Raw genomic sequence first — 24,061 nt, 5'->3', positions numbered from 1 at the left:
TAAAGCCACTGAAAAGATGGTTGGATTATCTTTAGGGGTAAGGTAGTAGTAATGACCATAAAGGGACACAAGGGACATTCTGGGATCTAGAAATGTTCTTTTTTTCCTCCCATGATCTAGATGGTGATCATCACAGAAGCCTACATATGTATGTGTATATTAAATTTAATCAATAGTTCCCTTAAGATTTTTTCACCTTAAGTTTATATCTAAAATCAAGCCCCCACAAACAGAAAAAGATGGTTGCAACCTGAAATATCAAAAACATTGATTTAACTTTTTGTCTTAATATTACACAACCTACCTTAATCTCTACCTAAAATGGTATTTGTAACAAAAAAAAGTTGAAAGCATTACAACTTCTAACTGTGAACTACAAGGGCACATCTTCTCATCAATGCATGCTTCATTAAGACTCCCAAATAAAAGGCAGCACTGCCTAGGGTTCTGAAATATGACAGCTGGGCGTCCAGTGATGAAAGTGGCAGAAGCCACACAGAGAATCAAGTCAGTCCTACCTATACTCAGTTTACCTTTCAGCATTTGCAACGCCACAGCTCCCTTTAAAGCTCTGTTTTCCACCAATGTCTGGTTGAAGCTTTTTCAAATGGGCTTAAAATACATGAATCAGCCCTACCCATTGTTGGATTTTCCTGCTATGAACAACAGGAAGAAGGGAGGAGCCAGACTCGGTAGAAATCTAGGGGCTGCCTTTGGACATGCTGCAATGCTGTCCAATAGAACTTCCATAATGATGAATTGTTCACTATCTGTGCGATACATATGGCAACCACAAGTCACATGTAGCTACTGAGAACTTGAAATGTGGCTAGAGAAACTGAAAAACTGAATTTTTCAGATTTAATTTTAATTACTCTGTATTTCAATATATAGCTAGTGACTACTATATTGGACGGCACTACTCTAGAGAAAACTAAGAGCAAAATTGGGCCAAAACCATATCACCACCTCTCTCCCAAATCTCACCAATATTCATGAGTAATATGTCAAGAAAGGCTCAGTGTATTTATATTCTCTATCTCAGCTCTCTGAAATAAAAACCTAATAAGATACGATGAAAGGAACAATTAGTTTCAAAATAATTTAAAGATATGTAGAAAAGCAACAGAAAAACAATTTCATTTAAAATAGCTACAGTTCATGGGAATTTCTTTCAAAGTTATGAAAAAAGTTTTAGCTGAATTAAAATATCTCATGTTTGAGTAATATGTTCTCAGCCAAACAATGGAACTTGATAATGATCAGGCCAATATACTGAAAAACTTTGTCACCTGGTCAGAGAGTGTAAGTGGAGAAGAATATCCAATCCTACAGCCATAGGTAAAGCAAGATATTTCTGCTGTTAATTCTAGGACATGTGCCAAAGGCAGGTAGCCAATATATGTGTCCTTTGGTCTAAAACAAAATAAGAGAAACATTTTAGCCAATCTTAAAAAGGCATTATAAATTATAAATCTCAATAACCTTATCATTTTAATATAAATTAGAGAATGCCAACATGAGCTCTGATTTCTAAAAAAAGAAAGAAAAAAAAAGGTCAAATGCTTCTCTTACCCCAGGCCAGGAATTCTCTCACATTGGCCTGCCATTCCAGCTATCAAATTGCTATGATGCATCATCACTCCCTTAGGTCGGCCAGTAGAACCACTGGTATACATGACAATAGCCATGTCTGAAGGAGCTGGTCTATTTGGAGGAACGCTTGCTAAATGAATGAAAAAGCACCACATTAATGATTTGAACATACAAAAATACCTGTGATACTATCACCACCATCAGGGGAATAGACATACCCTCACCTTCCTGAGTTTCCTTGGGTTCTGTTGTTATTGTTCTTAATTGATCTTTAAGGTGACTTCAACTTTAAAATTCTAACATGCTAAGTTTTAAATAGCACATTGAATCTCAACTTCAACGTAGTACAAAGCTAACCTAGTAACTTCCTTTCCACCCCAGAATATACCAAAATGTCCAAGAAGACAAAGATATATTATCAGAATTCAGTGAAAGTTTAATAAGATTCTTGGATTTTAAAAAATCAGTTTATACTCTTTATGATACTATAATAGTGGATACATGTCATTATACTTTTGTCCAAATCCATAGAATATACACCACTAGGAGTGATCCCCACTGTAAACTATGGACTTTGGGTCATTCTGATGTGTCAATGTAGGCTCATCGATTGTAATGAATGTACCCTCTTCTGGGAAAAGTTGACAGTGGGAGAGGCAGTGTGTATGTAAGGGTAGGGGGTATATGTGAACTCTCTGTACTTTCCTGTCAATTTTGCTATGAGTCTCTGTTCTACAAAATAAACTATTTTTTAACAGTTAGTTTAAGAAAATGAGCTACATTTCATGTACCAATTAAAATAAAAATTTTAAACAGTGTGATTTTACCACTGAAATAACCAAAGATAAAGTTATACTTAAATTGTTTAATGCTAATAATCCTTAAAGATATCTACTGTTAAGAGTTTATAAATCAAAAAATTGGAACTGGATCTTTCATTTAATGACTAATGGATGCAGCAGCAGTACACACAGGGTGGGGCCAAAGTAGGCTTACAGTGGTCAGTAAGGAAAATACAATAATTAATAAATAATACAAAAATAAACTGTGTGTTCTGCATGCTCACAAATGTACACCTCATTCTGCCACACCCCATATGTTAAGCTCTTAATCTAAGCACACAATGTGACATCTCACTTCCTGTCATCATAACAACTATCTACTCAGATAAAGCATCATAAAAAATGTGTCTTATCTAGTGTAGACATGAGTGGAACTAGGTGGGATATGTGGTCTACCAAGTTATTGTTATGAGGACTCACTCCCATAGATTTTTGCCAACAGCTTTTGAAGAACCAGTCAAGTTTCCCCTGTCTTGCAGGGTCAACATTGTGTTGAGAGACAATTCTCCAGCTGTCTCTTGAGTTTCTACACAGCTTGTGAGTAGAAGCACTGACTTTATTCTGAACTATCTTTCCAGGAAAGTCTGGACAGTGAACAGCCTAGAAAGACAGAGAGAATGTCTCCATCTAAAGCAAAGAGCTGGCTTGCTTACTGTCCAGGATAATAGAGATAATCTCTCTCTCCAGCACACAGGACAGGCATACTTACTGCCCATTGTAAGATTTGGGTTCCCTAAGTTAGGGTGTCTCTCCTATAACACAACCCACTACATGTGCAGGTATTATCTAACCCTCTTCACATTGCCCTGTGGAAACTGGGGTGCAAGGAAGCACCATAAATGCTGATACTCTGGGTACTGCTATTTGCTGTGATTTTAAAAACTGTCCTTCATCTATGATGCAACTCTTGTATTTCTAAGAAGCTGTGGCAAGCTCATTTGTTTGCTTGCAAAGTTTGGTAAAATGTCAGCCCCTATGTCATGCTCCCTAAGTAGTAGAGTGTTATACTTGATACCTGTTATTGCAAACCTGTGTTCTGTTTCTAATGGTGAAATATAATATTTATAAGCTAAAAAGAGATTCAACAAACATTTTCTTCTGCCAAAATGAATGCTTTCCTCACATAGTAGAGTATTATGACCTTTACATTAAACATGACAGAAAAACTACTTAAATGGAGTGTTTAATTCTCTTAACCCCCTGTTCTGATGACCAACTAATATTTTGCTACAAGGCAGATTCACTTGTTTCAAATGAAATACCAACTACTACCTCAGTGGTAGAATACATCCGAGCATGGAATTTCTGGGCAAGATGGTGACATAAGTAGCCATGGTACTCACCTACTCCCACAACCACATAAATATTACATCTAAACTACAAAGCAACCATCATTCGTAACTGCCTGAAATCTGGCTGAATGGAAGTCCTACAACTAAGGGATTAAAGAAACCACATTGAGACTGGTAGGAGGGGCAGAGATAGAACAGGCTGGTCCCATACTAACATGTGGCAGATAAAAAATTGGGAGAGATATATCAGCTGCAGAAGTCACCCCCCAAAAGCAAGGGTTCCTAGCCCCATACTAGGCCCCTAATCTCAGGCTTCAAGGGCCACAAAGAGAAGTCCCCATAACTTCTATCAGTAACAACCAGCAGGGATTATGGCTGAGTGAGCTGTAGAGCTTCTGAAGCCCCAGGTGTTCCTCTTGGAAAGGGCCCACACATGAATTTACTTGCTGATGAACTCACTGCCTCTGAGCTCCAGCACAGAGCAGCAGCTTGAAAGGCAAAACAGACATGTATGGGGGAACTGAAGTGTCTGGCATCAGGGTAAGAACTGGTATGGCAGGTCTCTCTAAGACAGAAATGCTGGCAGAGGTCATTGTTCCTTTTCTGAGCCCTCCCCTCACAGAGTCACAGAACCAGATGGTGGGCACCATAACTCAGTCTTCATCAACCTGGCTCATACTGTGTGCCCCACTGTAGTGATTCCCTGAGGCCACGTTTCACCCAACTTTTGGGCCCACCCAAGAGGTTTCCAGTGGCTTTTCCACATGAATGACCTATCTTGGCACATGTTTCAGGGTTTCCTAAAAATCTCTCAAAGAAGATCTAGCCTCAATGCACCCCATACCTCTTGCTAAGTGGTTCCAGCCCTGACACTAGCAGCCAGCCTTGGTTTGAAGCTAGGCCTTGCCTGGGCACCTCTAAGCCCAGCACAAGTAGCAGCCATCTTCAGATCACTTTGTAGCTCATGATGGGTGGCCCCAGACAGAACACAGGGGGCAGCTGACCTCGGCCTGCACCTCCTGGGAGGCCGAGAGCCACTGCATTCAGTGGACAGCTTCAGACCATGTCAAAGCACCACCACCCAACCACCTCCACAAGTGATACACACAAGAGGTGGACTCAACAAGCACCAGAACCCTAATGAACTGAGTCCTGCTCTGTGGGGTGGGCCCCCTGTACAGCTGAGTCTACACAATGATTGGAGGTCAGTGGTTGCAGCCAATCCTTGCAGCTGATCAGCCTGGGAGCAAATTACTTCCACTGACATGTCAACAGCAATCACAGATCATCTACAACAAGAAGATTTACACAGACCACACAGGCAATGCACCTCAAGTGCCCAGTGTGGATGACCAAGAAGGCTGTGCCCCACAGACCCCAACAGAACATATACTACATACTACAGAAAACTCTACCAAGCCAGGAAGTCAAATCAGCTCTACCTAATACACAGAAACAAACACAAGAGCAGCTGCCAAAATGAGAAGACAAAGAAACATGTCCCAAATGAAAGAACAGAACAACACTTCAGAAAAAGAACTAAGCAGAATGGAGACAAGCAATCTACTAGATGCTGAGTTTAAAACACTGGTTATAATGACACTCAATGAACTTAGTGAGAACCTCAACAGCATAAAAACAGACCAGTCAGAAATGAAGGATGCATTAATTGAAATGAATTATAATCCATTTCAGTTAAGGCTCAAATGGTTGGGCATTGTCCTGCAAAGCAAAAGGTCACTGATTCAATTCCCAGTCAGGGCACATGCCTGGGATGCAGGTATGGTTCCTGGTCAGGGTGCATTCAAGAGGCAACCAATCACTGTTTCTGTCCCACATCGATGTTTCTCTCCCTCACTTTCTCCCTCCCTTTCCTTTTCACTCTCTAAAAATAAATAAATAAAATCTTTAAAAAAGAATAAACGGGAAATCAACAGTAGAATAGATGAAGCTAAGAATCAAATAAGCAATTTAGAATATAAGAAAGCAAAAAACACCCAATCAGAAGAGCAAAAAGAAAAAAGAATCCCTCCCAAAAGACATGAAGATAGTGTAAGGAGCCTCTAGGAGAACTTCAAGTTACCAACATTTGCTTCATGGGGGTGCTGGAAGAAGATACAGAGAGCAAGAAATTGAAATCTATTTGAAAAAAAGTAACAGAAAAATTGGTGGAGGTAATAGACATGCAAGCCCAGGAAGCACAGAGAGTCCTAAACAAGAGAAGTCCAAAGAGGCCCACACTAAGATACATCATAATTAAAATGCAAAAGGTTATAAAGACAAAGAGAGAATCTTTAAAGCAGCAAAGAGAAAAGCAGTTAGTTACCTACAAGGGCCTTCATAAGACTGTCAACTGACTTCTCAACAGAAACTTTTCAGGCCAAAAGAGATTGGCAAGAACTATTCAAAGTGATAAAAAGCAAGGACCTACAACCAAGATTACTCTAACCAGAAAAGCTACCACTTAGAATTGAAGGACAGGTAAAAAAACCTTCACAGACAAGAAAAAGCTAAAGGAGTTCTTCACTACCAGACCAGTATTAAATGAAATGTTTTTTTAATTAATTTGTTTACTTTCAGAGAGAGGGTAAGGGAGAGAGAAAGAAAGGAAGAAAGGAAAAGAAGGAGAGAAACATCAATGTGTGGTTGCCTCCTACATGTCCCCCAGAGGAGACCTGGCCCACAACCCAGGCATGTGCTCTGACTGGGAATCAAACCGGTGACCATTTGCTCTACAGGCCTGTGTTCAATCCACTGAGCTACAACAGTCAGGGCTAAATGAAATGTTAATGGGTGATATTAAAAAAAAGAAGAGGAAGAGGAAGAAGAAGAAGAGGAGGAAGAAGAAGAAGAGGAAGAAGAAGAAGAGAGGAAAGATTAAAAATATGAGCAATAAAATGGCAATAAATACATCATAACTATCAACAACTGTATCTAAAAACCAAAATAAACAAATAAGCAGAACAGAAACAGATTCATAGATACAAAGTACATTTTGATGATTGCCCAATGGGAGGGTTGTTGAGGGGATGGGTGAAAAAGGTGAAGGCATTAAGAAGTACAAACTGGTTGTTACAGAATAGTCATAGGGATATAAAGTACAACATAGGGAATATAGTCAGTATTATTCTAATAACTATGTATGGTGTCAGATGATTGTGAGATTTATTGGAATGATCATTTAGTAAGTCATATCATTATAATCTAACCACGAAGGTGTATACCTGAAACTAATATAATGATGTGTGTCAACTGTAATTGAAAAAAAGAAAAAAGTAAAATAAAAATAAAATAAAAGGAATAAATCCAAGCACAGATATTAGCAAATAGCTTTCCACCACCTAAAAACATCATTAGGATCACTAGAATTAGCAGTTTTTAAAAAAAAATTTACTAAATGGAAGCCCTGAGACCATTTCCTTACGTGAGGTCCAAATTGGAAGATTATAGTAGGTTATTTGAAAAAAGAAAATTTAGGCAGCAACCATCAAAAAGTTTCATCCATTGCATACATCTCTACTTCTCGGTAAATTTCAAAACCATAGTTATCTTTTAGAGGAAAAAGGAAGGGAAAACTCTAATTATATATGGTCTTTGACAGTTTTTAAACATTTTAAAACTTATTTAATCAAAGAATTTTACACTTTTCACTCACATCACTTCTTTTCCTAACCTACTGAAATAACCTTGAATAGATGAGTTTATTTGTTTTAACTGGTTTACTTACAGTTTTCTGGCTTAGATCCCAACTCTTCTACTGATTGCATGCTGTGAATCTCAAATCCTTCAGGGTATTCTGTTTTATTGATAGCTTTATTGTCCACATAAATAATATGTTTAACACAATTAATATCTAACAATGCAGTCTGTTGAGCAGAAAGAAAACCCAGTTATTAAATAGGAGCCTACAGTAAGCTCAATTATTGAACATTTTTCCATCCCATCAGATAACACTACCATGAATTAAAAAGAAAATTTCATACTCACCTTAAGTTTACTTTCCAGAAGTTCAACACTAGTAATCAGATAGGCAGCTTCAGATTCATTTAACCCATGAACAACTGCGTCTTTGCCAAGTGTGGCATACAAAGTCACAACTACATAATACAAAAATAAAGACAAAAATTAAATGATAAACATTCATTCAGTATATTATTTAAATCAGCCTTTAATGATAGGTATATTCACAGATGCAAAGACATTTTATAATTTAATTTGATTTCACAGTCTCTGCTATATTACCCTTCAACCTTACCTCAAATTTCCTGGTAGTCCAAAATTTTCCTCACAGATTCTCAGGACTCTAAGTTATTAAACCTGAAGAAACCCAGAAATACAGAAGTGCCACAACTGATCAAACACGAGTCCATTAAGACTGTCAAGGCCAATAGGTTCTGGCTGAAGTTGTTGTGTTTTTTTAACTTTTATTATTTTTAAATTTTAAACAATATCGAATTAGTTTAGCCCTGGCTGGCATAGCTCAGTGGATTGAGCGCGGGCTACAAACCAAAGCATCGGAGGTTCGATTCCCAGTCAGGGCACATGCCTGGGTTGCAGGCCACAGACCCCAGCAACCGCACATTGATATTTTTATCTCTCTCTCTCTCTTTCTCCCTCCATTCCTTCTCTAAAAATAAATAAATAAAATCTTAAAAATATATTGAATTAGTTTATATTCAATATTATTTTGTATCAGTTTCAGGTATGCAGTGGCATGGTTAGACAATCATATACTTTACAAAGAATTCCCCCTATGTCCCGTAACCAACTGGCACCATATAGTTATTATAATATTACTAACTATATTCCCGATGCTGTAATTTATATCCTTCTGACTCTTCTGTAACTACCAATGTGTACTTCTCAATCCCTTCACCTTTTTTGCCCAGTCCCCATATCCCACTCTCCTCTAGTAACCATCAATCTGTTCTCTGTATATATGAGTCTGTTTCTGTTTTGTTTGTTCATATTGTTCTTTAGATTCCACTTATAGGTGAGATCATATGGTATTTGTCTTTCTCTGCCTGGCTTATTTCACTTAGCATAATATTCTCCAGTTCTATCCATGCTATCACAAATGGTAAGATTACGTTCTTTTTTTATGGTCTGGCTGAACTCTTAATGCAGGTCAGAGCTATCCCAGCAAAGGTTGCCCTGTGAGACACACACTTCTGTTGGGCATAGCATAAAAGAATGGATATCTTTGAGAATCCTCACATTTTGGGGATCTCAAGTCAGAAGACAGACATCAATCATGTTCTCACTTTTTTTAAGAAGCTTTTTTAGTGTGTCTCATGTCCATGCTGATTGGTGACCTCCAAGCCTAAACTGGAGTGGACAAGGAGATCTACTCTTTAGGATTTACTAGACAAAGAAAACATAAACTGAAACCGAGATCAGTTAGAATCAGAGGACATCTGCTAAACTTAGACAGGCTTGGAAATCCAGCTCTAGGCTGGTAACCAAAACAGCAACATGGTTAAGGACAGCTACTTACTTTTCATGAGCCGTTGATTGTTAAAGTTGGGTGATGCATACATAGGGGATTATTTTCTGATTATCTACTTTTGTTTGTTAGAAATGTAAACCCTTGATTCCTACATCACACCTATAGGGTTCTATTTCATTCAACAAATAACCAAGTGCTTATTACTAGGTAACAGGGATTGCTCTGAATTATTAGTTTTTAAAAATCATTTCTTGCACAATGGCTAAAGAAATATACCCAATCTTACTTTCTGGCTAACTTATCTAATGCCATTTCAAGCTGTCGCATGCTTATTTCACCTGTAAAATGGATAAAGTAAAATAAGAGGATACACACACACACACACACACACACACACACACATATGAAGCAATGAACTAGAATTATCTTAAGCAATCATTTTTAATGATTATTTTATGGGTCATTTCCTAAAAAATGCCCCAAGCCCCCAATCTTTCTATTACAATGCATGTGCAATTAAAAACTAAAATTGTAAATTCTATCCATTGATCTGCCAAATGCCACATTAGCTCTTAGAAGTTATTATCTTTAACAGGAGTTATCAGATATCTTTTAACTACATTATATACTGTTTTATGAACATAATTTATACAAATAAATGTCTAAAGAACATCTAATTTAAAAACTGGAAGATATCAGGACAATTTCATAAGTAAGCAAAGCCCTCTCCCTCTCCAAAAACACAAGGCACTTACGAGGAAAGTTGTACTTAAAGCAGGTCTGTGCCGCAATCATCCATTCGGCCCTGGTCTCACAGAAAATGGCAATAGTACTCTTCGGTTTTAATCCCAATGCCGTGAGTCCACTACCAAAGTTATTCACTCTGTGGTTCACTTCAAGGTAGTTCATCCATTTATAATTCCCAAGAATTAACTGTTAATGTGAGATATTCTCTAATATTAGTACATTTATTCAAACAAGCAATTTAAAAAAAAAAAAAAAACTATTCAAAGTGAGAAACTCTAAAATTGCCCTTAAGTGAATATACAGAAGTTTTGGGTACCTTCTGAGAATTAATTACACAGCACCATAATGGAATGCAAGGATATTTAAAATGCTTTTGATTTATGATAAAGTAAAATGTACCCTCCCCCTTTAAAAAAATAAAAAGCACAAACATGTTTTACCTTCTTAAAAACCTTTCCATTTGGCTGCATTTCATTTTCTTCACTTAGGATTTCCCTGGTCCCAAGGCTGTCCTTCTTTCCAAACTTGGATACAGCATGATCAAATAGTTTATCAAGAGTGTCTGCTCCAGGGATGTCTATGACAGCTAGTGAGTCGAAGTGCGTGACAGAGCGATATGGACTTCCAGGTTTGTCTGAAGTGGGCTTAGCTTTTATTCTCTTTGCCATAGTGTTTTTCTTCTTGGCATTGGTAAGAAAATACCATGGAATAAATACAAGGGCACTGTATATTGTTATTAACAAGTGGACAGGCAGCAAAATAATGGTGGGCACATTTAGCCTAAGTTTCATAGTGGCAAGGCTTCTAAAATGCTGTTTATTTCTTGTTATTCTGTGGCTTTGGAAAGCCTTATTTTGCTGAAGAAGGTAATAATGGAAGCAGCAGTAAGAGTAGCAATACAGCCAAGGAAGTTCAATTTTAATGATACAAATAAAAGTTAGTAATCTTTGGAAGCCAACAATAAAGTACACCTGCAGGTGAAGACAATGAGCCAGGCAGAAAGCAGGAAAAAAAGACAAAAACAAAAACAAAAGAGTATTAACAAGTTGACAGAACCATTGATTTAAATACTCAGGTCTTTATTAGTTTATATAATTGATTTGCTACAGAAAGCTGAAATAACTGGTCTGAAAGACTGGCATTTCCCATTTTAATCACTATTGACAAACTTCTGAATTTAATCTCTTCTGGGTTTTTAGGTATTCCGCACATCATTCTGCAAGTCAGTTTAGTAACACTACTTTAATACTTACATGAATGCATGAATATGATATTTAAGTTTGGAAGCTTTGTAAAAGTAGGGATGCCAATAATTAGTTTCTCTCTTTTTTTTTAAACATGTCTTATGTAAACCAGACAACTTTAAATCAGATTTGGTTCTGTATCCAAAAGGGAAAACCAACCCACCATTTTAGGTTGATTTCTCAAAGATCAACCCAGAAATCTTATTCTGAATTCTTCAGTGAGGTAATGCTATTCATGATCTCATATGCCAAAAATTAGAGCAATACAATCATACAATCATTTCCTAAGTGTCTACTTTGTGCTCAAAACTGCATCAGTTGCCTGGGAGTAGTAGTAAGTCTGAAGTAAAGTAAGTCCTGGCCCTTGCCCATCACAAGTTAAAAGTTAGGAGGCAATCAGCAGACCAGATAGATCCAGCATTTTTCAAATTCTTTTGGTGGGGGAGGGGGGCAGTTAACCACTTCTTGAGGTAAAAGCCCCTGCTGACTGCCCTTATATAAAACTAAAGTGGAATTGCTCTGGCTGAAGCAAATTGGGAGTATCCAGAGTCCCACCCTGAACTTCCTAAATACCACTCCCAAAGGTGACCACTGAAGCATTTCCAATGAAAAGCCCTGCAGAAATACACAAAAGTTATGATGTGCGGGAAAAGCAATAAATGCAATAAATGCAGAGGAAGTACAAAATGGCTAAGAGTAACTAGTGGAGGATATGTGGAAATTAGAGTTAAGCTGGATCTTATGTTGGGGATCTGGTAATGAAGGAAAAAAATAGACAGCATTTCAGATAGGAGAACATGAAGATAAAGCGGTAGGAATGAAAGGACTTTAGAATAGCACAAATAATAAGGGCACTAACCTGACTGAGGCATAAAGTATTCATTGGCTAAATAGGCTACAATAGTACAGAATCTGACAAATTAAGCAAAGCAGTTTTGATTCAATTAGGCAGAAAACTGGAGGCCACTGCAGGTCAGAAGAACAGTGCCAATTAGAAAGGAAATGTACAAACAGCCTCCCAGATACTATCTCTTAGGGAGTGTGCCTTAAGCTGAGAAAGCTGGTTTGGTGAGCAGCACTGTATTTTAACCATAAAAATTAAAATGTTAGTTCACTTGGAGGAGACAAATTCAAGCCCACCCTTCCACGATTCTTGTGGAAACAGATAGGCAGACTTCTCACCCCAGGATAGTCCTTTGTTTTTTACACCAATTACTATAAAATGATAGCTTAATTCTGCCTCTGCTTTTGTTCATGTCCTTCAACTGAGTGTGGTGAAATGAAGAAGAAACTACAAGTGGGGACCCAGATTTTGTCCCCACCTTGTTCACTAACTGGCTGTGTAACCTTGAGTAAAGCCATGTGTTTGAGCTTAAGATCAGACTAGATCAGTAGCCCTTACTTAGTGGTAATGGGTCCCTTTGAGAATCCAGTGAGAAAGAACTATGAACCCAATTCCCCTAAGAAAGATAGGCAAAATATTACTGAATTTCAGGAGATTCATGAGTTCTCTGAAATGCATCCATAAACCCCAAAGGGTGATGCCAACCCTGAACTGATAATTTCTGGCCTAGATGATTTCTATGATTTACCCTACCTAAAGATTGTTTTCTCAGTCTGGCAAGTCTGGCCATTCATTTCTTCAGATAAGGTATGTCAAGTGTCTATCACAGTGCCTGGTCCTCAATATGCAAGAGTCCCTCTAACAATCCCCTCTTCCATCAAAGATTTCATGACTACCCAAATCCACAAATCTTTCTGTTCTCTAATTTCCTGCATCACCTGAGCATAGAGCACAGATCAGTAGTTCTCAACTCGATCAAACCCAACATCTCTTTCTTATACCATTTTATAACACTCCTTTATAAACCTTAAATGACAGTTACAGATGATAACCTACCTACACACATAATTTAAAAATTCCTCACTGGTATTATAAAGGAGTATCAACAAGCAATTAATTCAAAGTAAATAATACTTATTTCAATATATAAATTCTCAGGGACAATACTAGAAAACAAACAAAAGTCTTCAATAGATGAAGTGCCCCTAAGAGGTGAGTAACTAACTTCATCCTCATTTGAGAAACTGTCACACTTGGGCCTGAAGGCATATAAAGATGACTGCTTGTGAAGGGTTTTACAATCTAGCTGGATTTAAACTGTACTGTATGATTTTAGTCATACATGTTGTTATATACACTTAATCTTTTATACATGTTTGCCTTAAGTCTTGGAGGTAGGGAAATATATTCTACTTAATTCTCATAGTACAGAGACACATACATGTATCCACACAGACACACACAGGCACACACACAAAGCACATTCAGGTGAAGAGAGATGAGAGAGACCATTTACTCCAGAGGTTTTCAAATTCTTTCGGGTGGTGGTGAGGGCCACCCATTTGAATACAATTTTATGTGGACATAAAATACAAGTATAGCCCTGGACGGTGTGACTCAGCTGGCTGCAGCATCTTCCCATAAACCAAAAGGTCGTGGGTTCTATTCCCAGTCAGGGCACATGCCTAGGATGCGGGTTTGGTCTCCAGTCAGGGTGCGTACAAGAGTCAACCAATTGATGTTTCACTCTCACATAAATGTTTCTCTCCCTCCCTTCTCCTCTCTCTAAAAATCAATAAACATGTCCTTGGATGAGGATAAACAAAGTACATGTAGAGATAAAAGCAAAAAGCAGAGCTGCTTTGGTGGGGGTGGCTGTGACAACTCCTAAAGTGACTCCTTGGAAACTCCAGTTCAGCTGTGTATTTTAACCACTGATATTGTCTGATCCCTTATATAACAGAGAAGCAAATAAGGGATAGTACAAATTGTAACTGAGGCCCATCTCCAAGTCTGGTGCTGTTTTAAGCCCAACAGCTAGCCTCTGCCCACTGTTACCTATCATCATATTTATTGATCATGGCATTTCATTTGAAAGTGAGATTTGAACACCTACTATGTGTATTTTGAGCACTTAATACAAAGATGAGTAAAACATGCCCTGCATTATTTGTTTACATGTATGCATATACATGGGTCCACATATATGGGAGTGAGCAGGGACATCAGTGCACAAATATGTGACATAGAATGTGATAAATCCCATAAGAGAAACCAGAACAAAATGCTAAAGGTATTCAAAAGAGGGGTGACTGCATCCAGTTTGTGGGGAAAAGAGATGAGGGAGGAAATAGCCATCTAGAAAGATTTCACACACAAAAAAACAGCATTTGAGGTGGCTGTGAAGGATGCCTATTTTCAACAGAAGAGGGCAAAGATTAGGAAATGGGGACAATCCTATTAGAGAGAACAAATGGATGAGCAACTGAATGTGGCAAAACAATGCAGGATGTATCCAAAAAGCAGCAATTAGTGTAGCAGCTGCTTTAATGCTGTGTAAAGTGCTGCTCCGCTTTGATGATGCAAAGTAAGGGGAAAACTGAATTGTTTCAGAGTCAACTTTATTAGATTACAGCTATACTTTGAGACATGCATGCATAAGACAAGTTCGTGACTTAAGATTAAACAGCCTACTATTGTATTAAGGGAAAATGAATTCTTCTCTAAAGAGAGAACATCGGATATCATCCTGGGTGGTAAATGGGCTAAACTAAGTTAGGAGATCAGGGTTCTAACCTCAGTGTCTACTATGAAATATGGCTTTCAAAGATTTACATGATCTCTCACTGAAAAGCTCTGCATGTAAGTGGCACCTTATGTAAAACAGGAATACTGCCTGTGGTAGCTACTACGTGGTATTGTTGGCGGAATCCTTTATTTTATCCAGGTTAAATTCCATGAGAAATAATAATCAGTCCCTGGAACATGAGGTCTGTCCAGAAGGTATACAGCCACATGATATGAAAAAGAGACATTTACTGAAGAAGATACAAGATCCAAGAAACATTGTACATAGGACAACAACGCCTCAGCCCACTTCAAACAGGCATATTGGGACCTCACACAGTTCTCCCAATTGCCATCAGCTACCCCACCGTATTTTCCTGAATCTTATTGACAGTCTGAAATCTCTTTTCTTTTAAATGTGATTTTAGTTTTTGGAAAATCCAGAAGTCACAAGTCACCAAATCTGAGCTGTAGGGGGGCTGAGTCACCTGGGTGATTTGATGTTTTGCCAAAAAACTCTGCACAAGACATGATGCATGACTGCGAGTGTTGTCATGATGAAGCTGCCAATCACCAGTTGCCCATAGCTGTGGCCTTCTGAATCATCCGAGTAGTTTCCAGGAAGGAATCTTCAAGCTTAATGCAAAATGTGATGCAGATTTGTTGTTCTAGTTGCTCAGTCATTTTGAACACAACAGCCACACAGTATACATACTCATTCAATGGTGTCTACCAACCCCACTGACTAGTACACACATGTGCATTCCAGTCCACTCTCCTTGGTTGCCAGGTTACACTGATGTCTCACAAACCACTCTCATTATATTAACAATGGCTGGACTTTTTCTGGACAGGCCTCGTACTCTCAACACTTTTGTCTCTCTCTCACTTTGTTGTACTCCCTTGGTTAAATTACAACTTGGTTAAGCTCAGTTCCCCAACAAATCACCACTTGTATTCACACAGCCAAATTTGGCTGGAGAAAAACCTGACTACCCCCCTTTAAATCTGTGATTCCACCCTCAAGTAGGCCATAGTGCACTACACTAGTCCATGCACTGGCCTACTTTTAAGGGTTTCATGTCTTCTCTCTGCCCAGACCACCAATATTCCCCTTCCATCTGCATTCTTAACTGCTAACCTGACTTACAAAATACTGCTGAGAAAACTGAAAAATTCTGAAGAGTAATTCCACAAAATCCCACCACCTGCCACTGCACCTACCCATTTACTAACATAAGTGGTCACACGCACTTTTCACTCCTGTGATTATGAAGTGATACTCCCAGGTAAGGCCAACCCCTTCACTCATGCAGGCCACCTTGTCTATACAATAAAATCCAAGAGGTGCTGCTCCACTTACTCTTTCTTCACTCTCCTGCCTCATTAATGTTTCCTGCTCTATTAAATCATTCCATTATAATCACCATTATAATGGGCTACTTTTTCTTTACCATTCATTAATGTATAGTTTTGCACATTCTCTTTTTTAGTTTTGCATATTCTTTTTCATTGTATTGTTTCCATACCAATTAGTCCCTTTATGACCCCCTCCACCCAGCAATCACCACACTGTTGTCCACGTCCATGAGTCCTTTTACCTGAATCTCTCCACCCCAACCTCCCCCTCCCTACTAGCTATGATCCTGCTCTCCATCTACCAGTCTGTCCCCATTTTCCTTGTTACTTCAGTTTGTTCATTATGAGGGAAATGAACACACATGAGGGAAATCATATGGTACTAGTCTTTTTCTGACTGGCTTATTTCACATAGCATTACGTTCTCCAGGTCCATCCATACTGTCGCAAAGAGTAAAATTTTCTTCTTTTTTAAGGCCCAGTAATATTCCATTGTGTCAATGCCCCACAGTTGTTTGATCCACTCATGTATTGATGGACACTTGGGCTGCTTCAATATCTTGGCTATTGTAAATAACACTGCAATGAACATAAGGGTGCTTATGTTCTTTCAAGTTAGTGTTTTGGGTTTCTTCAGATATATTCTCAGAAGTGAGATCACTGGGTCAAAAGGCATTTCCATTTTTAATTTTTTGAGGTATCTCTATACCGCTTTCCACAGTGGCTGCACCAATCTGAATTCCACCAACAGTGCAAAAGGGTTCCCCTTTCTCCACATCCACGCCAGCACTTGTTTTTTGATTTATTGGTAAGAGCCATTCTCACAAGTGTGAAATGGGATCCCATTGTGGTTTTAATTTGCATTTCTCTGATGACTAGTGACACTGAGCATCTTTTCATACGTCTATTGGCCATCTGTGTGACTTCTTTGGAAAAGTGAATATTCAGGTCCTTTGCCCACTTTTTAATTGGGTTGTTTGTTTTTTTGGTGTTGAGTTTGTAAGTACTTTACAAATTTTGGACATTAACCTCTTATCAGATGTTTTGGTGAGTATGTTCTCCCATTCTGTGGATTGTCTCTTTATTTTGTTGATGATTTCCTTTGCTATGCAAATCTTTTTAGTTTGAGATAACCCCATTTATTTTTTCTTTGGTTTCCCTTGCCTAGGGAGACATACCTCTTAAGAAAATGCTATAAACAACATCCAAGATTTTGCTGCCTATGTTTTCTTCTAGGATTTTTATGTTTTGGGGTCTAACATTTAAGTCTTTGATCCATTTTGAATTTATTCTTATGCGTGGTGTAAGAAGGTAGTCTAGTTTCATTTTTCTGCACGTATCTGTCCAATTTTTCCCATCATTATGAATAAACTATCTTTAGCCCATTGTATGTGCTGGCTTCCTCTGTTGAAAATTAACTAAATATTAAGGTGTAGGTTTATTTCTGGGCTCTCTATTCTGTTCCATTGAACTATGTGTCTGTTTTTATGCCAGTACCATGCTGTATATGCTTCCTCCAAGAGACCCATCTCAGATTGAAAGATTTAAACAGACTAAAAATGAAGGGATGGAAAAGGATATTTCACGCAAATGGGAAAGGAAAAAAAAGCTGCAGTAGTAGTACTTATATCTGACAAAACAGTTTAAAACCAAGGCTATAGTAGGAGACAAAGACACTACATAATGATAAAGGGAACAATCCAACAAGAAGATATAACACTGGTAAACATTTATGCACTCAACATAGGAGCACCTAACTATGTAAAGAAAATCCTGATGGACATGAAGACAGAGACAGAAAGAAGTACAGTCATAGCGGGAGACTTTAACATCCCATTAACTTTAATAGATAGATCTTAAAGGCAGAAAATCAGCAAGGAGACAGCAACCTTAAATTCACACTAGATCAAATGGACTTAATTGATATCTTCAGAGCACTTGACCTCAAAGTGGCAGAATATACATATTTTTCAAGTGCACATTGAACATTTTTGAGAATAGACCACATATTAGGACACAAAACAAGTCTTGATAAATTTAAGACTGAAATCATATCAAGCACCTTCTGTGACCACAATGCTATGAAACTAGAAATCAATCACAAGAAGAACACTGAAAAACATGCAAAGAATAGAAGCTAAATAGCATGTTATTAAACAATGAATGGGTCAACACTGAGATCAAGAAAGAAACCAAAAGCTACCTTGAAACAAATGAAAATGAGGATGCAACAATCCAAAATCTGTGGGACACTGGGAAAGCAATCCTAAGAGGGAAATTCATAGCATTACAAGCCTATCTCAAAAAAAACAAGAAAAATCTCAAATGAATAATATAAGTTCACACTTAAATAAATTTGAAAAGGAACAACAAAGCCCAATGTGAATAGAAGGAAGGAAATAATTAAGATCAAAGCAGAAATAAGTGAAATAGAGTCTAAAAAATTATATAAAAGATCAATGAATCCAAGAGCTGGTTCTTTGAAAAGCTAAACAACCCTTTAACCAAAATCATCAAGCAAAAAGAGAACGAACCTAGATAAATAAAATCAGAAATGACACAGGAGAAATAACAACTGACACCAAAGAAATACAAAGGATTGTAAGAAAATATTATGAACAGCTATGAACAACCTGGACAAAATGGATAAATTCTTAGAAACATACAATCTTCCAAAAATAAGAATCAGAGAGTCCGAATAGACAGATTACACCTAGTGAAACTGAAGCAGTAATCAAAAAACACCTAATAAACAAAAGCCCTGGACCAGATGGCTTCACAGGTAAATTTTACCAAACATTCTGAGAGGAACTAATACCTGTCCTTCTCAAACTATTTCATAAAATTCAAGAGGAGGGGAGGAGGCTCCCAAACTCTTTTTATGAGGCCAACATTATTCTAATTCCAAAACCAGATAAAGACACTACAAAGAAAGAAAATTATAGGCCAATATCACTGATAAACATAGATGCTAAAATCCTCGACAAAATATTAACAAAATGAATACAAGGTTGGGACAACATTCATAAATCAACAAATGTAATTCACCAAATAAAACAAAATGAAGGATGAAAACCATATAGTCATATCAATAGATGCAGAAAATCTTTTCATAAAATCTAGCACCCAATTATGATAAAAATTCACAACAAAGCAGAATTAGAGGTAACATATCTAAACATAATAAAGGCCATATATGACAAACTCACTGCCAGCATCATACTCAAAAACTACAAGTGTTCCCCTTAAGATTGGGAACAAGACAGGGACATCTTCTTTCATCTCTCCTATTCAACATAGTACTGGAAGTCCTAACCACAGCAGTCAGACAAGAAGAAGAAATAAAAGGCATCCAAATTGGAAAGGAAGTAGTAAAACTCTCTTTATTTGCAGATGACATGATAGTGTACATAGAGAACCCCAAAGATTCCACCAAGAAACTAATAGAACTGATCAATGAATTCAGCAAGGCAGCAGGATACAAAATTAATACCATCTGCATTTTTATATGTCAACAATGAACTGATGGAAAGGGAAATCAACAAAACAATCCCATCCACAATTTCTTCAAAAAGAATAAAATACCTAGGAATAAACTCAACCAAGGATGTAAAAGACCTATACTCAGAAAATTATAAGACACTGAAGAAAGAAATTGGGGATGATACAAGTAAGTGGAAGCACATAACGTGCTCATAGATAGGAAGGATTAACATCATTTAAATGTCCATACTACACAAAGCAATGCATAGATTCGATGCAATTCCTATCAAGATTGCAATGACATATTTCACAGAACTAGAATATTTCAAAAATTTATATGTAACCACAAAAAGCCCCACATAGCCACAGCAATACTGAGAAAGAACAAAGTTGGAGGAATCATGCTATCTAACAACAAATTATACTATAAGGCCATAATAAAAAATGGCTGTTATTTTTTTCATCTTAAAAACCATTCCCTGAAAGCTGATAGAGGCCAAACTGAGAAGAAAAGAAGCAAGCCAATATGCCCTGATAGGGAGTAGATGGTAAACCACTGAATTCTGCAATGAAAGGAGTAACATTATCAAGTTTGTTTTATAAAGATCAGTCTGGGAGCACCCCTCCAAAAAAATACATGAAAACAAAAACAAAAAAAATGTCACAATTCCTTCTCTTGCCGCACCTCTTTTCCTTCTCTTTAGGACTCCTTAAAAGATTTGTCTGTGCTGTCTTCTAGGTCTCTCCTCCTATTTTCTCTTGAACCCACTACACTCAGGCTTTTGCCACCCACACTCCATAACATTGCTGAGATCAAAGTCACCAATGACTCCCATCTTGTCAGAATCCAATGTCAATTAAAGTTCAGTCCTCATCTCCCTTGGCCGACCGGAATCCTTTAACATGACTGACCCCTCTTCCTGCTTAAAACTTCTTTACTTGGCTTCTGAGAAACCATATTCTTCAGGTTTTCTTCCTAATTCACTGGCATTTCCTTTTCAATCTTTTTTGTTGCCTCTCCCCCATGTCCTTGACCCCTAACAGCTACAATGCTCAGGTCTTGTGGCTTTTCTCTTTTTTATCTACACTCACTGCCATGGTGATCTCATTCAGTCTCATAGCAGGTTTATGGTGGTGATGACTTCCATTCTCTTCCTAATCCAGAGGTTTGTCTGAAACACCAGATTTGTATATCCAACTGTATCCTCAACAAATCCATTTAGCTATCAGTTAAGTACCTCCAACTTAATATGTTCAAAACTGAGCCACTGGTCATCCTTTACAAACCTTTTCCACCCAGTCTTTCCCATTGCTGGAAATTACAGTGGCTTTGACAAAAACAAAACAAAACAAAACAAAACAAAAACAACAACAGCAACGAACCCTTAGATTTGCTCTTTCACTCCTCTATGTTTCTATAAATTCCATACCAAATTCATCAGCAAATGTTCCTGGCTCTGCTTACAAAACAGGTATCAAATTTGACTACTTCTTACCACCTCCATTGTTACTATCATGGTTCAAGCAACTACCATCACTACCATCTCTTACCTGGATAGATACAATAGCCAATCCAATCTCCCCACCCCCATCTTTATAATAAATTCTAAACACAGCAGCCAGAGTGCCCCAGTTAATGTGTAAGTTAAATTAAGTCATTCCTCTGCTCAAAACCTTTCAAAGAATCCTCATATGGCTCACTTAAGAAGAAAAACAAGTCTTTACCATGAACTATGACACTATAAATCATTCCTCTAGCTCTTAAGTATCTGACTTCAACTCCTACTGTACCTTCCCCTAGTTCACTCTGCTAGAGTCACTTATTCCTAGCTATTTCTGGAACATACCATCCTGACTCAGGGCTTTTGTACATGCTATTCTAACTGGAATATTCTTCCAAAATACCTGTACAGTGTATTTTTTCACCTCCTTTTTGTCTTTAGTCAAATATCATGTTCTCAGAGAGGCTTTTCCTAGCCACTCACTCTAAAATTGCACCGTGGCATTCCAATCACTTTCTTGTTTTATTTTTCTCCTTAGCACTTAGCACTAATACATCATGTGCTTCATTTTTCATGTTCACTATCAATGTACCCATGAGGACACAAGCTCCTTGAGGTAGAGTTTATTGTCTGCTACTGAATCTTCAGCAACTACCAAAGTACCTCCACGTGTTAGCTGTTCAATAAATTTGTTGACTGAAATAAGAATATACATGGAATTGCTCTGAAACTATAAAGTAAAAATGTATGGAAGATACAATGTATGCCTAAAGATAACCAACCCTAGTCATCTTAAAAAAGAAATCACTTGTCCATGAAATGTACTCTTAAAATCCCTGGAACTTAAAATAAATTTGAACATGTTTATAGTTGCTTAATGAAAACATAAAACTAAACAAAGTGTTGCACAGAGAGAAAAGAATGGTGTAATAGAAGCACAAGGGCTATAGTTTGTAATATGTGTTTTACAGATGCCTTTCACAAAGGTACGCTGTTCCTTCCACATAAGAAGAGTGACATTACTGTCCCACCATCGGTAGTCCATGAGCTCTGAGTTGTGCTTCCTTGAAATACATTTATTTCTGTATCAGCTGGAAAATGACAGGCATCATCTTCCGTCACGGAAAAGATGACTGTTCATGTTAATGTTTACCATTCCATATGAAAAGCATACTAATAATCACTTGTTGAGCATTTACTATGGGATAGGCACTATGTTCAATCCTTTAGATACATTATTTCATTTAATCCTTCAGAAAACCCCTCTAAGGTAGCATTCTCATTTTACTGCTGATGTAATAGTCCCAGAGAGATTAAATAATTTGCCCAACATAACATAGCTAAGTAGGGATTTCTGACCCAGGTCTATCTGATTTTAAAGTCCATGCTTTCAGCAGCATTGTCTATGATGCTAGTCATACTGGTTTAGCCTAAACTGGTGAGAGTGACAAACTTTGTATATAAAGAAATCCTGGAAACAATTTTGAGCACTGATGCACCCTACATACAAATGCACTTTTATAGGGGAAAATAAGACCTAGGAGTTTCAGTGAAAAATCAGATGCAATTTTATTTTATTTTTCTGTTTTGGGGCCAAGTTTAATGATAAGTATTTCATTCCAGTTACTTCAAACACTATGACATAGTTAGGCTAAACATAAAAAGCATTAGTGATACATTAAGCTCTAGTATATACAAAGGAAACAAATACTATATACTGATTAACATCCAAATTTAAAAGAAGAAATCATCATCCCCAGAAGAATGTGACAGATGCATCATCAATTTAAGTACAAAAGAGAGAAACTAATAAACTGAAGTCATATAAGACCAAAACAATTTCTTCAGAAGTTTTAGAAAATGGACTAAACCAAGCAAGGTTCCATGCATCTGCCAAGTTAAAACATGCATTAAGGACAAATTCAACTAAGCTGCCCTTGACCTAAAATCTTATAAAAATGTAAAAAATTTATCAATTTGAAAATCAATGATTAGCTGTTTAAGTGCTACTTTAAGACATACATTTTTCAAGTCACACATCATTTAAGAATGAATGATAAAGAGATAATTTGCCTTCTGAAAAAGATGAGCTGTATCTACTAAATATTAAATCAGAAAACAATTATAAAAGTTTCAAGAGATTAAACAGATAACCATACCTGTCGCACTTTAAAAGACCATATGTCTACAAACACGTTGCACCACCAAGACTTTTTAATGGGTGGAGTGCTTTTTTAAAAATCCTGTTTTCTTTCACACATTATTAAAAAGTTCCAAATGATTTTAAAACATACAGGATAAAGCTCAAATACTATGTTAAAAAAAGAATGGCTGTATTTTGTTAATAAAATCAAACTTACAGGAGCTATATTACAATGTAATTAACTTTATAGTAATATTAAAACTTAAAAACTTAACATTTTAAGAAAAAAAAACACTGAGGGTAGCTAGTAAGACATTTTCCTATCAGTCTACAAGACTGAATAATCCTGTGAAATACACTTCAGTCTGACCCTTCTAAGTCTCATCTGACTCAAATTGGCAGACTGATCTAATCAATATGAAATAGCTTGTACAATAAATCTATAAACTCAGTAAATACAATAAAGAAATTTGAAAATCATAGTAAGTATATTTATTATGTTATAATAATTATAATAAATAGACTTGAAAACTGAAAACAAAACAAAAACCTAGGGTAAATAATAGATGCCCTATACCAACACATTGCTCCTGTGCCTAGCTATTTTCACTAGAAGTGTCTCACGAGTATGACTGATATTTGGCTGCTTCTCACTAACAAGATTAGCCAAACCTGTTTACTTCATCACCTGAAGAGGTAATTAACTGCTGAAGTTACCATTTTGCCAGTTTCTTCCCAGTTTTTCCCAGCAAAGCAAGAACCTCTGCTGCCAT

General features: G+C 37.2%; 1 protein-coding gene across 5 annotated transcripts in view; it reads right to left on the bottom strand.

The window, feature by feature from the left end:
- Positions 1–24,061, bottom strand: part of ACSL4 (acyl-CoA synthetase long chain family member 4) — a 96,679-nt gene that overhangs the window by 27,707 nt on the left and 44,911 nt on the right. For 2 of the 5 annotated variants that reach the window (XM_028523299.2, XM_028523298.1), the window contains 6 exons: positions 10,367–10,897; positions 9,935–10,112; positions 7,718–7,827; positions 7,458–7,596; positions 1,576–1,726; positions 1,293–1,416 (listed from right to left, as the gene is read on the bottom strand). In XM_028523299.2, coding sequence (XP_028379100.1) covers positions 1,293–1,416; positions 1,576–1,726; positions 7,458–7,596; positions 7,718–7,827; positions 9,935–10,112; positions 10,367–10,717 — 1,053 coding nt within the window. In that variant the 5' untranslated portion in view covers positions 10,718–10,897. Of the gene's footprint in view, positions 1–1,292; positions 1,417–1,575; positions 1,727–7,457; positions 7,597–7,717; positions 7,828–9,934; positions 10,113–10,366; positions 12,748–24,061 lie in introns of those variants that run through there. The other 3 variants (XM_028523301.2, XM_036016537.1, XM_036016536.1) reach the window with 3 other exon arrangements.

This window comes from Phyllostomus discolor, chromosome X (assembly GCF_004126475.2).
Source record: "Phyllostomus discolor isolate MPI-MPIP mPhyDis1 chromosome X, mPhyDis1.pri.v3, whole genome shotgun sequence".
NCBI classification, from domain to species: domain Eukaryota; kingdom Metazoa; phylum Chordata; class Mammalia; order Chiroptera; family Phyllostomidae; genus Phyllostomus; species Phyllostomus discolor.
This window is presented reverse-complemented; position numbering and strand designations above follow the sequence as displayed.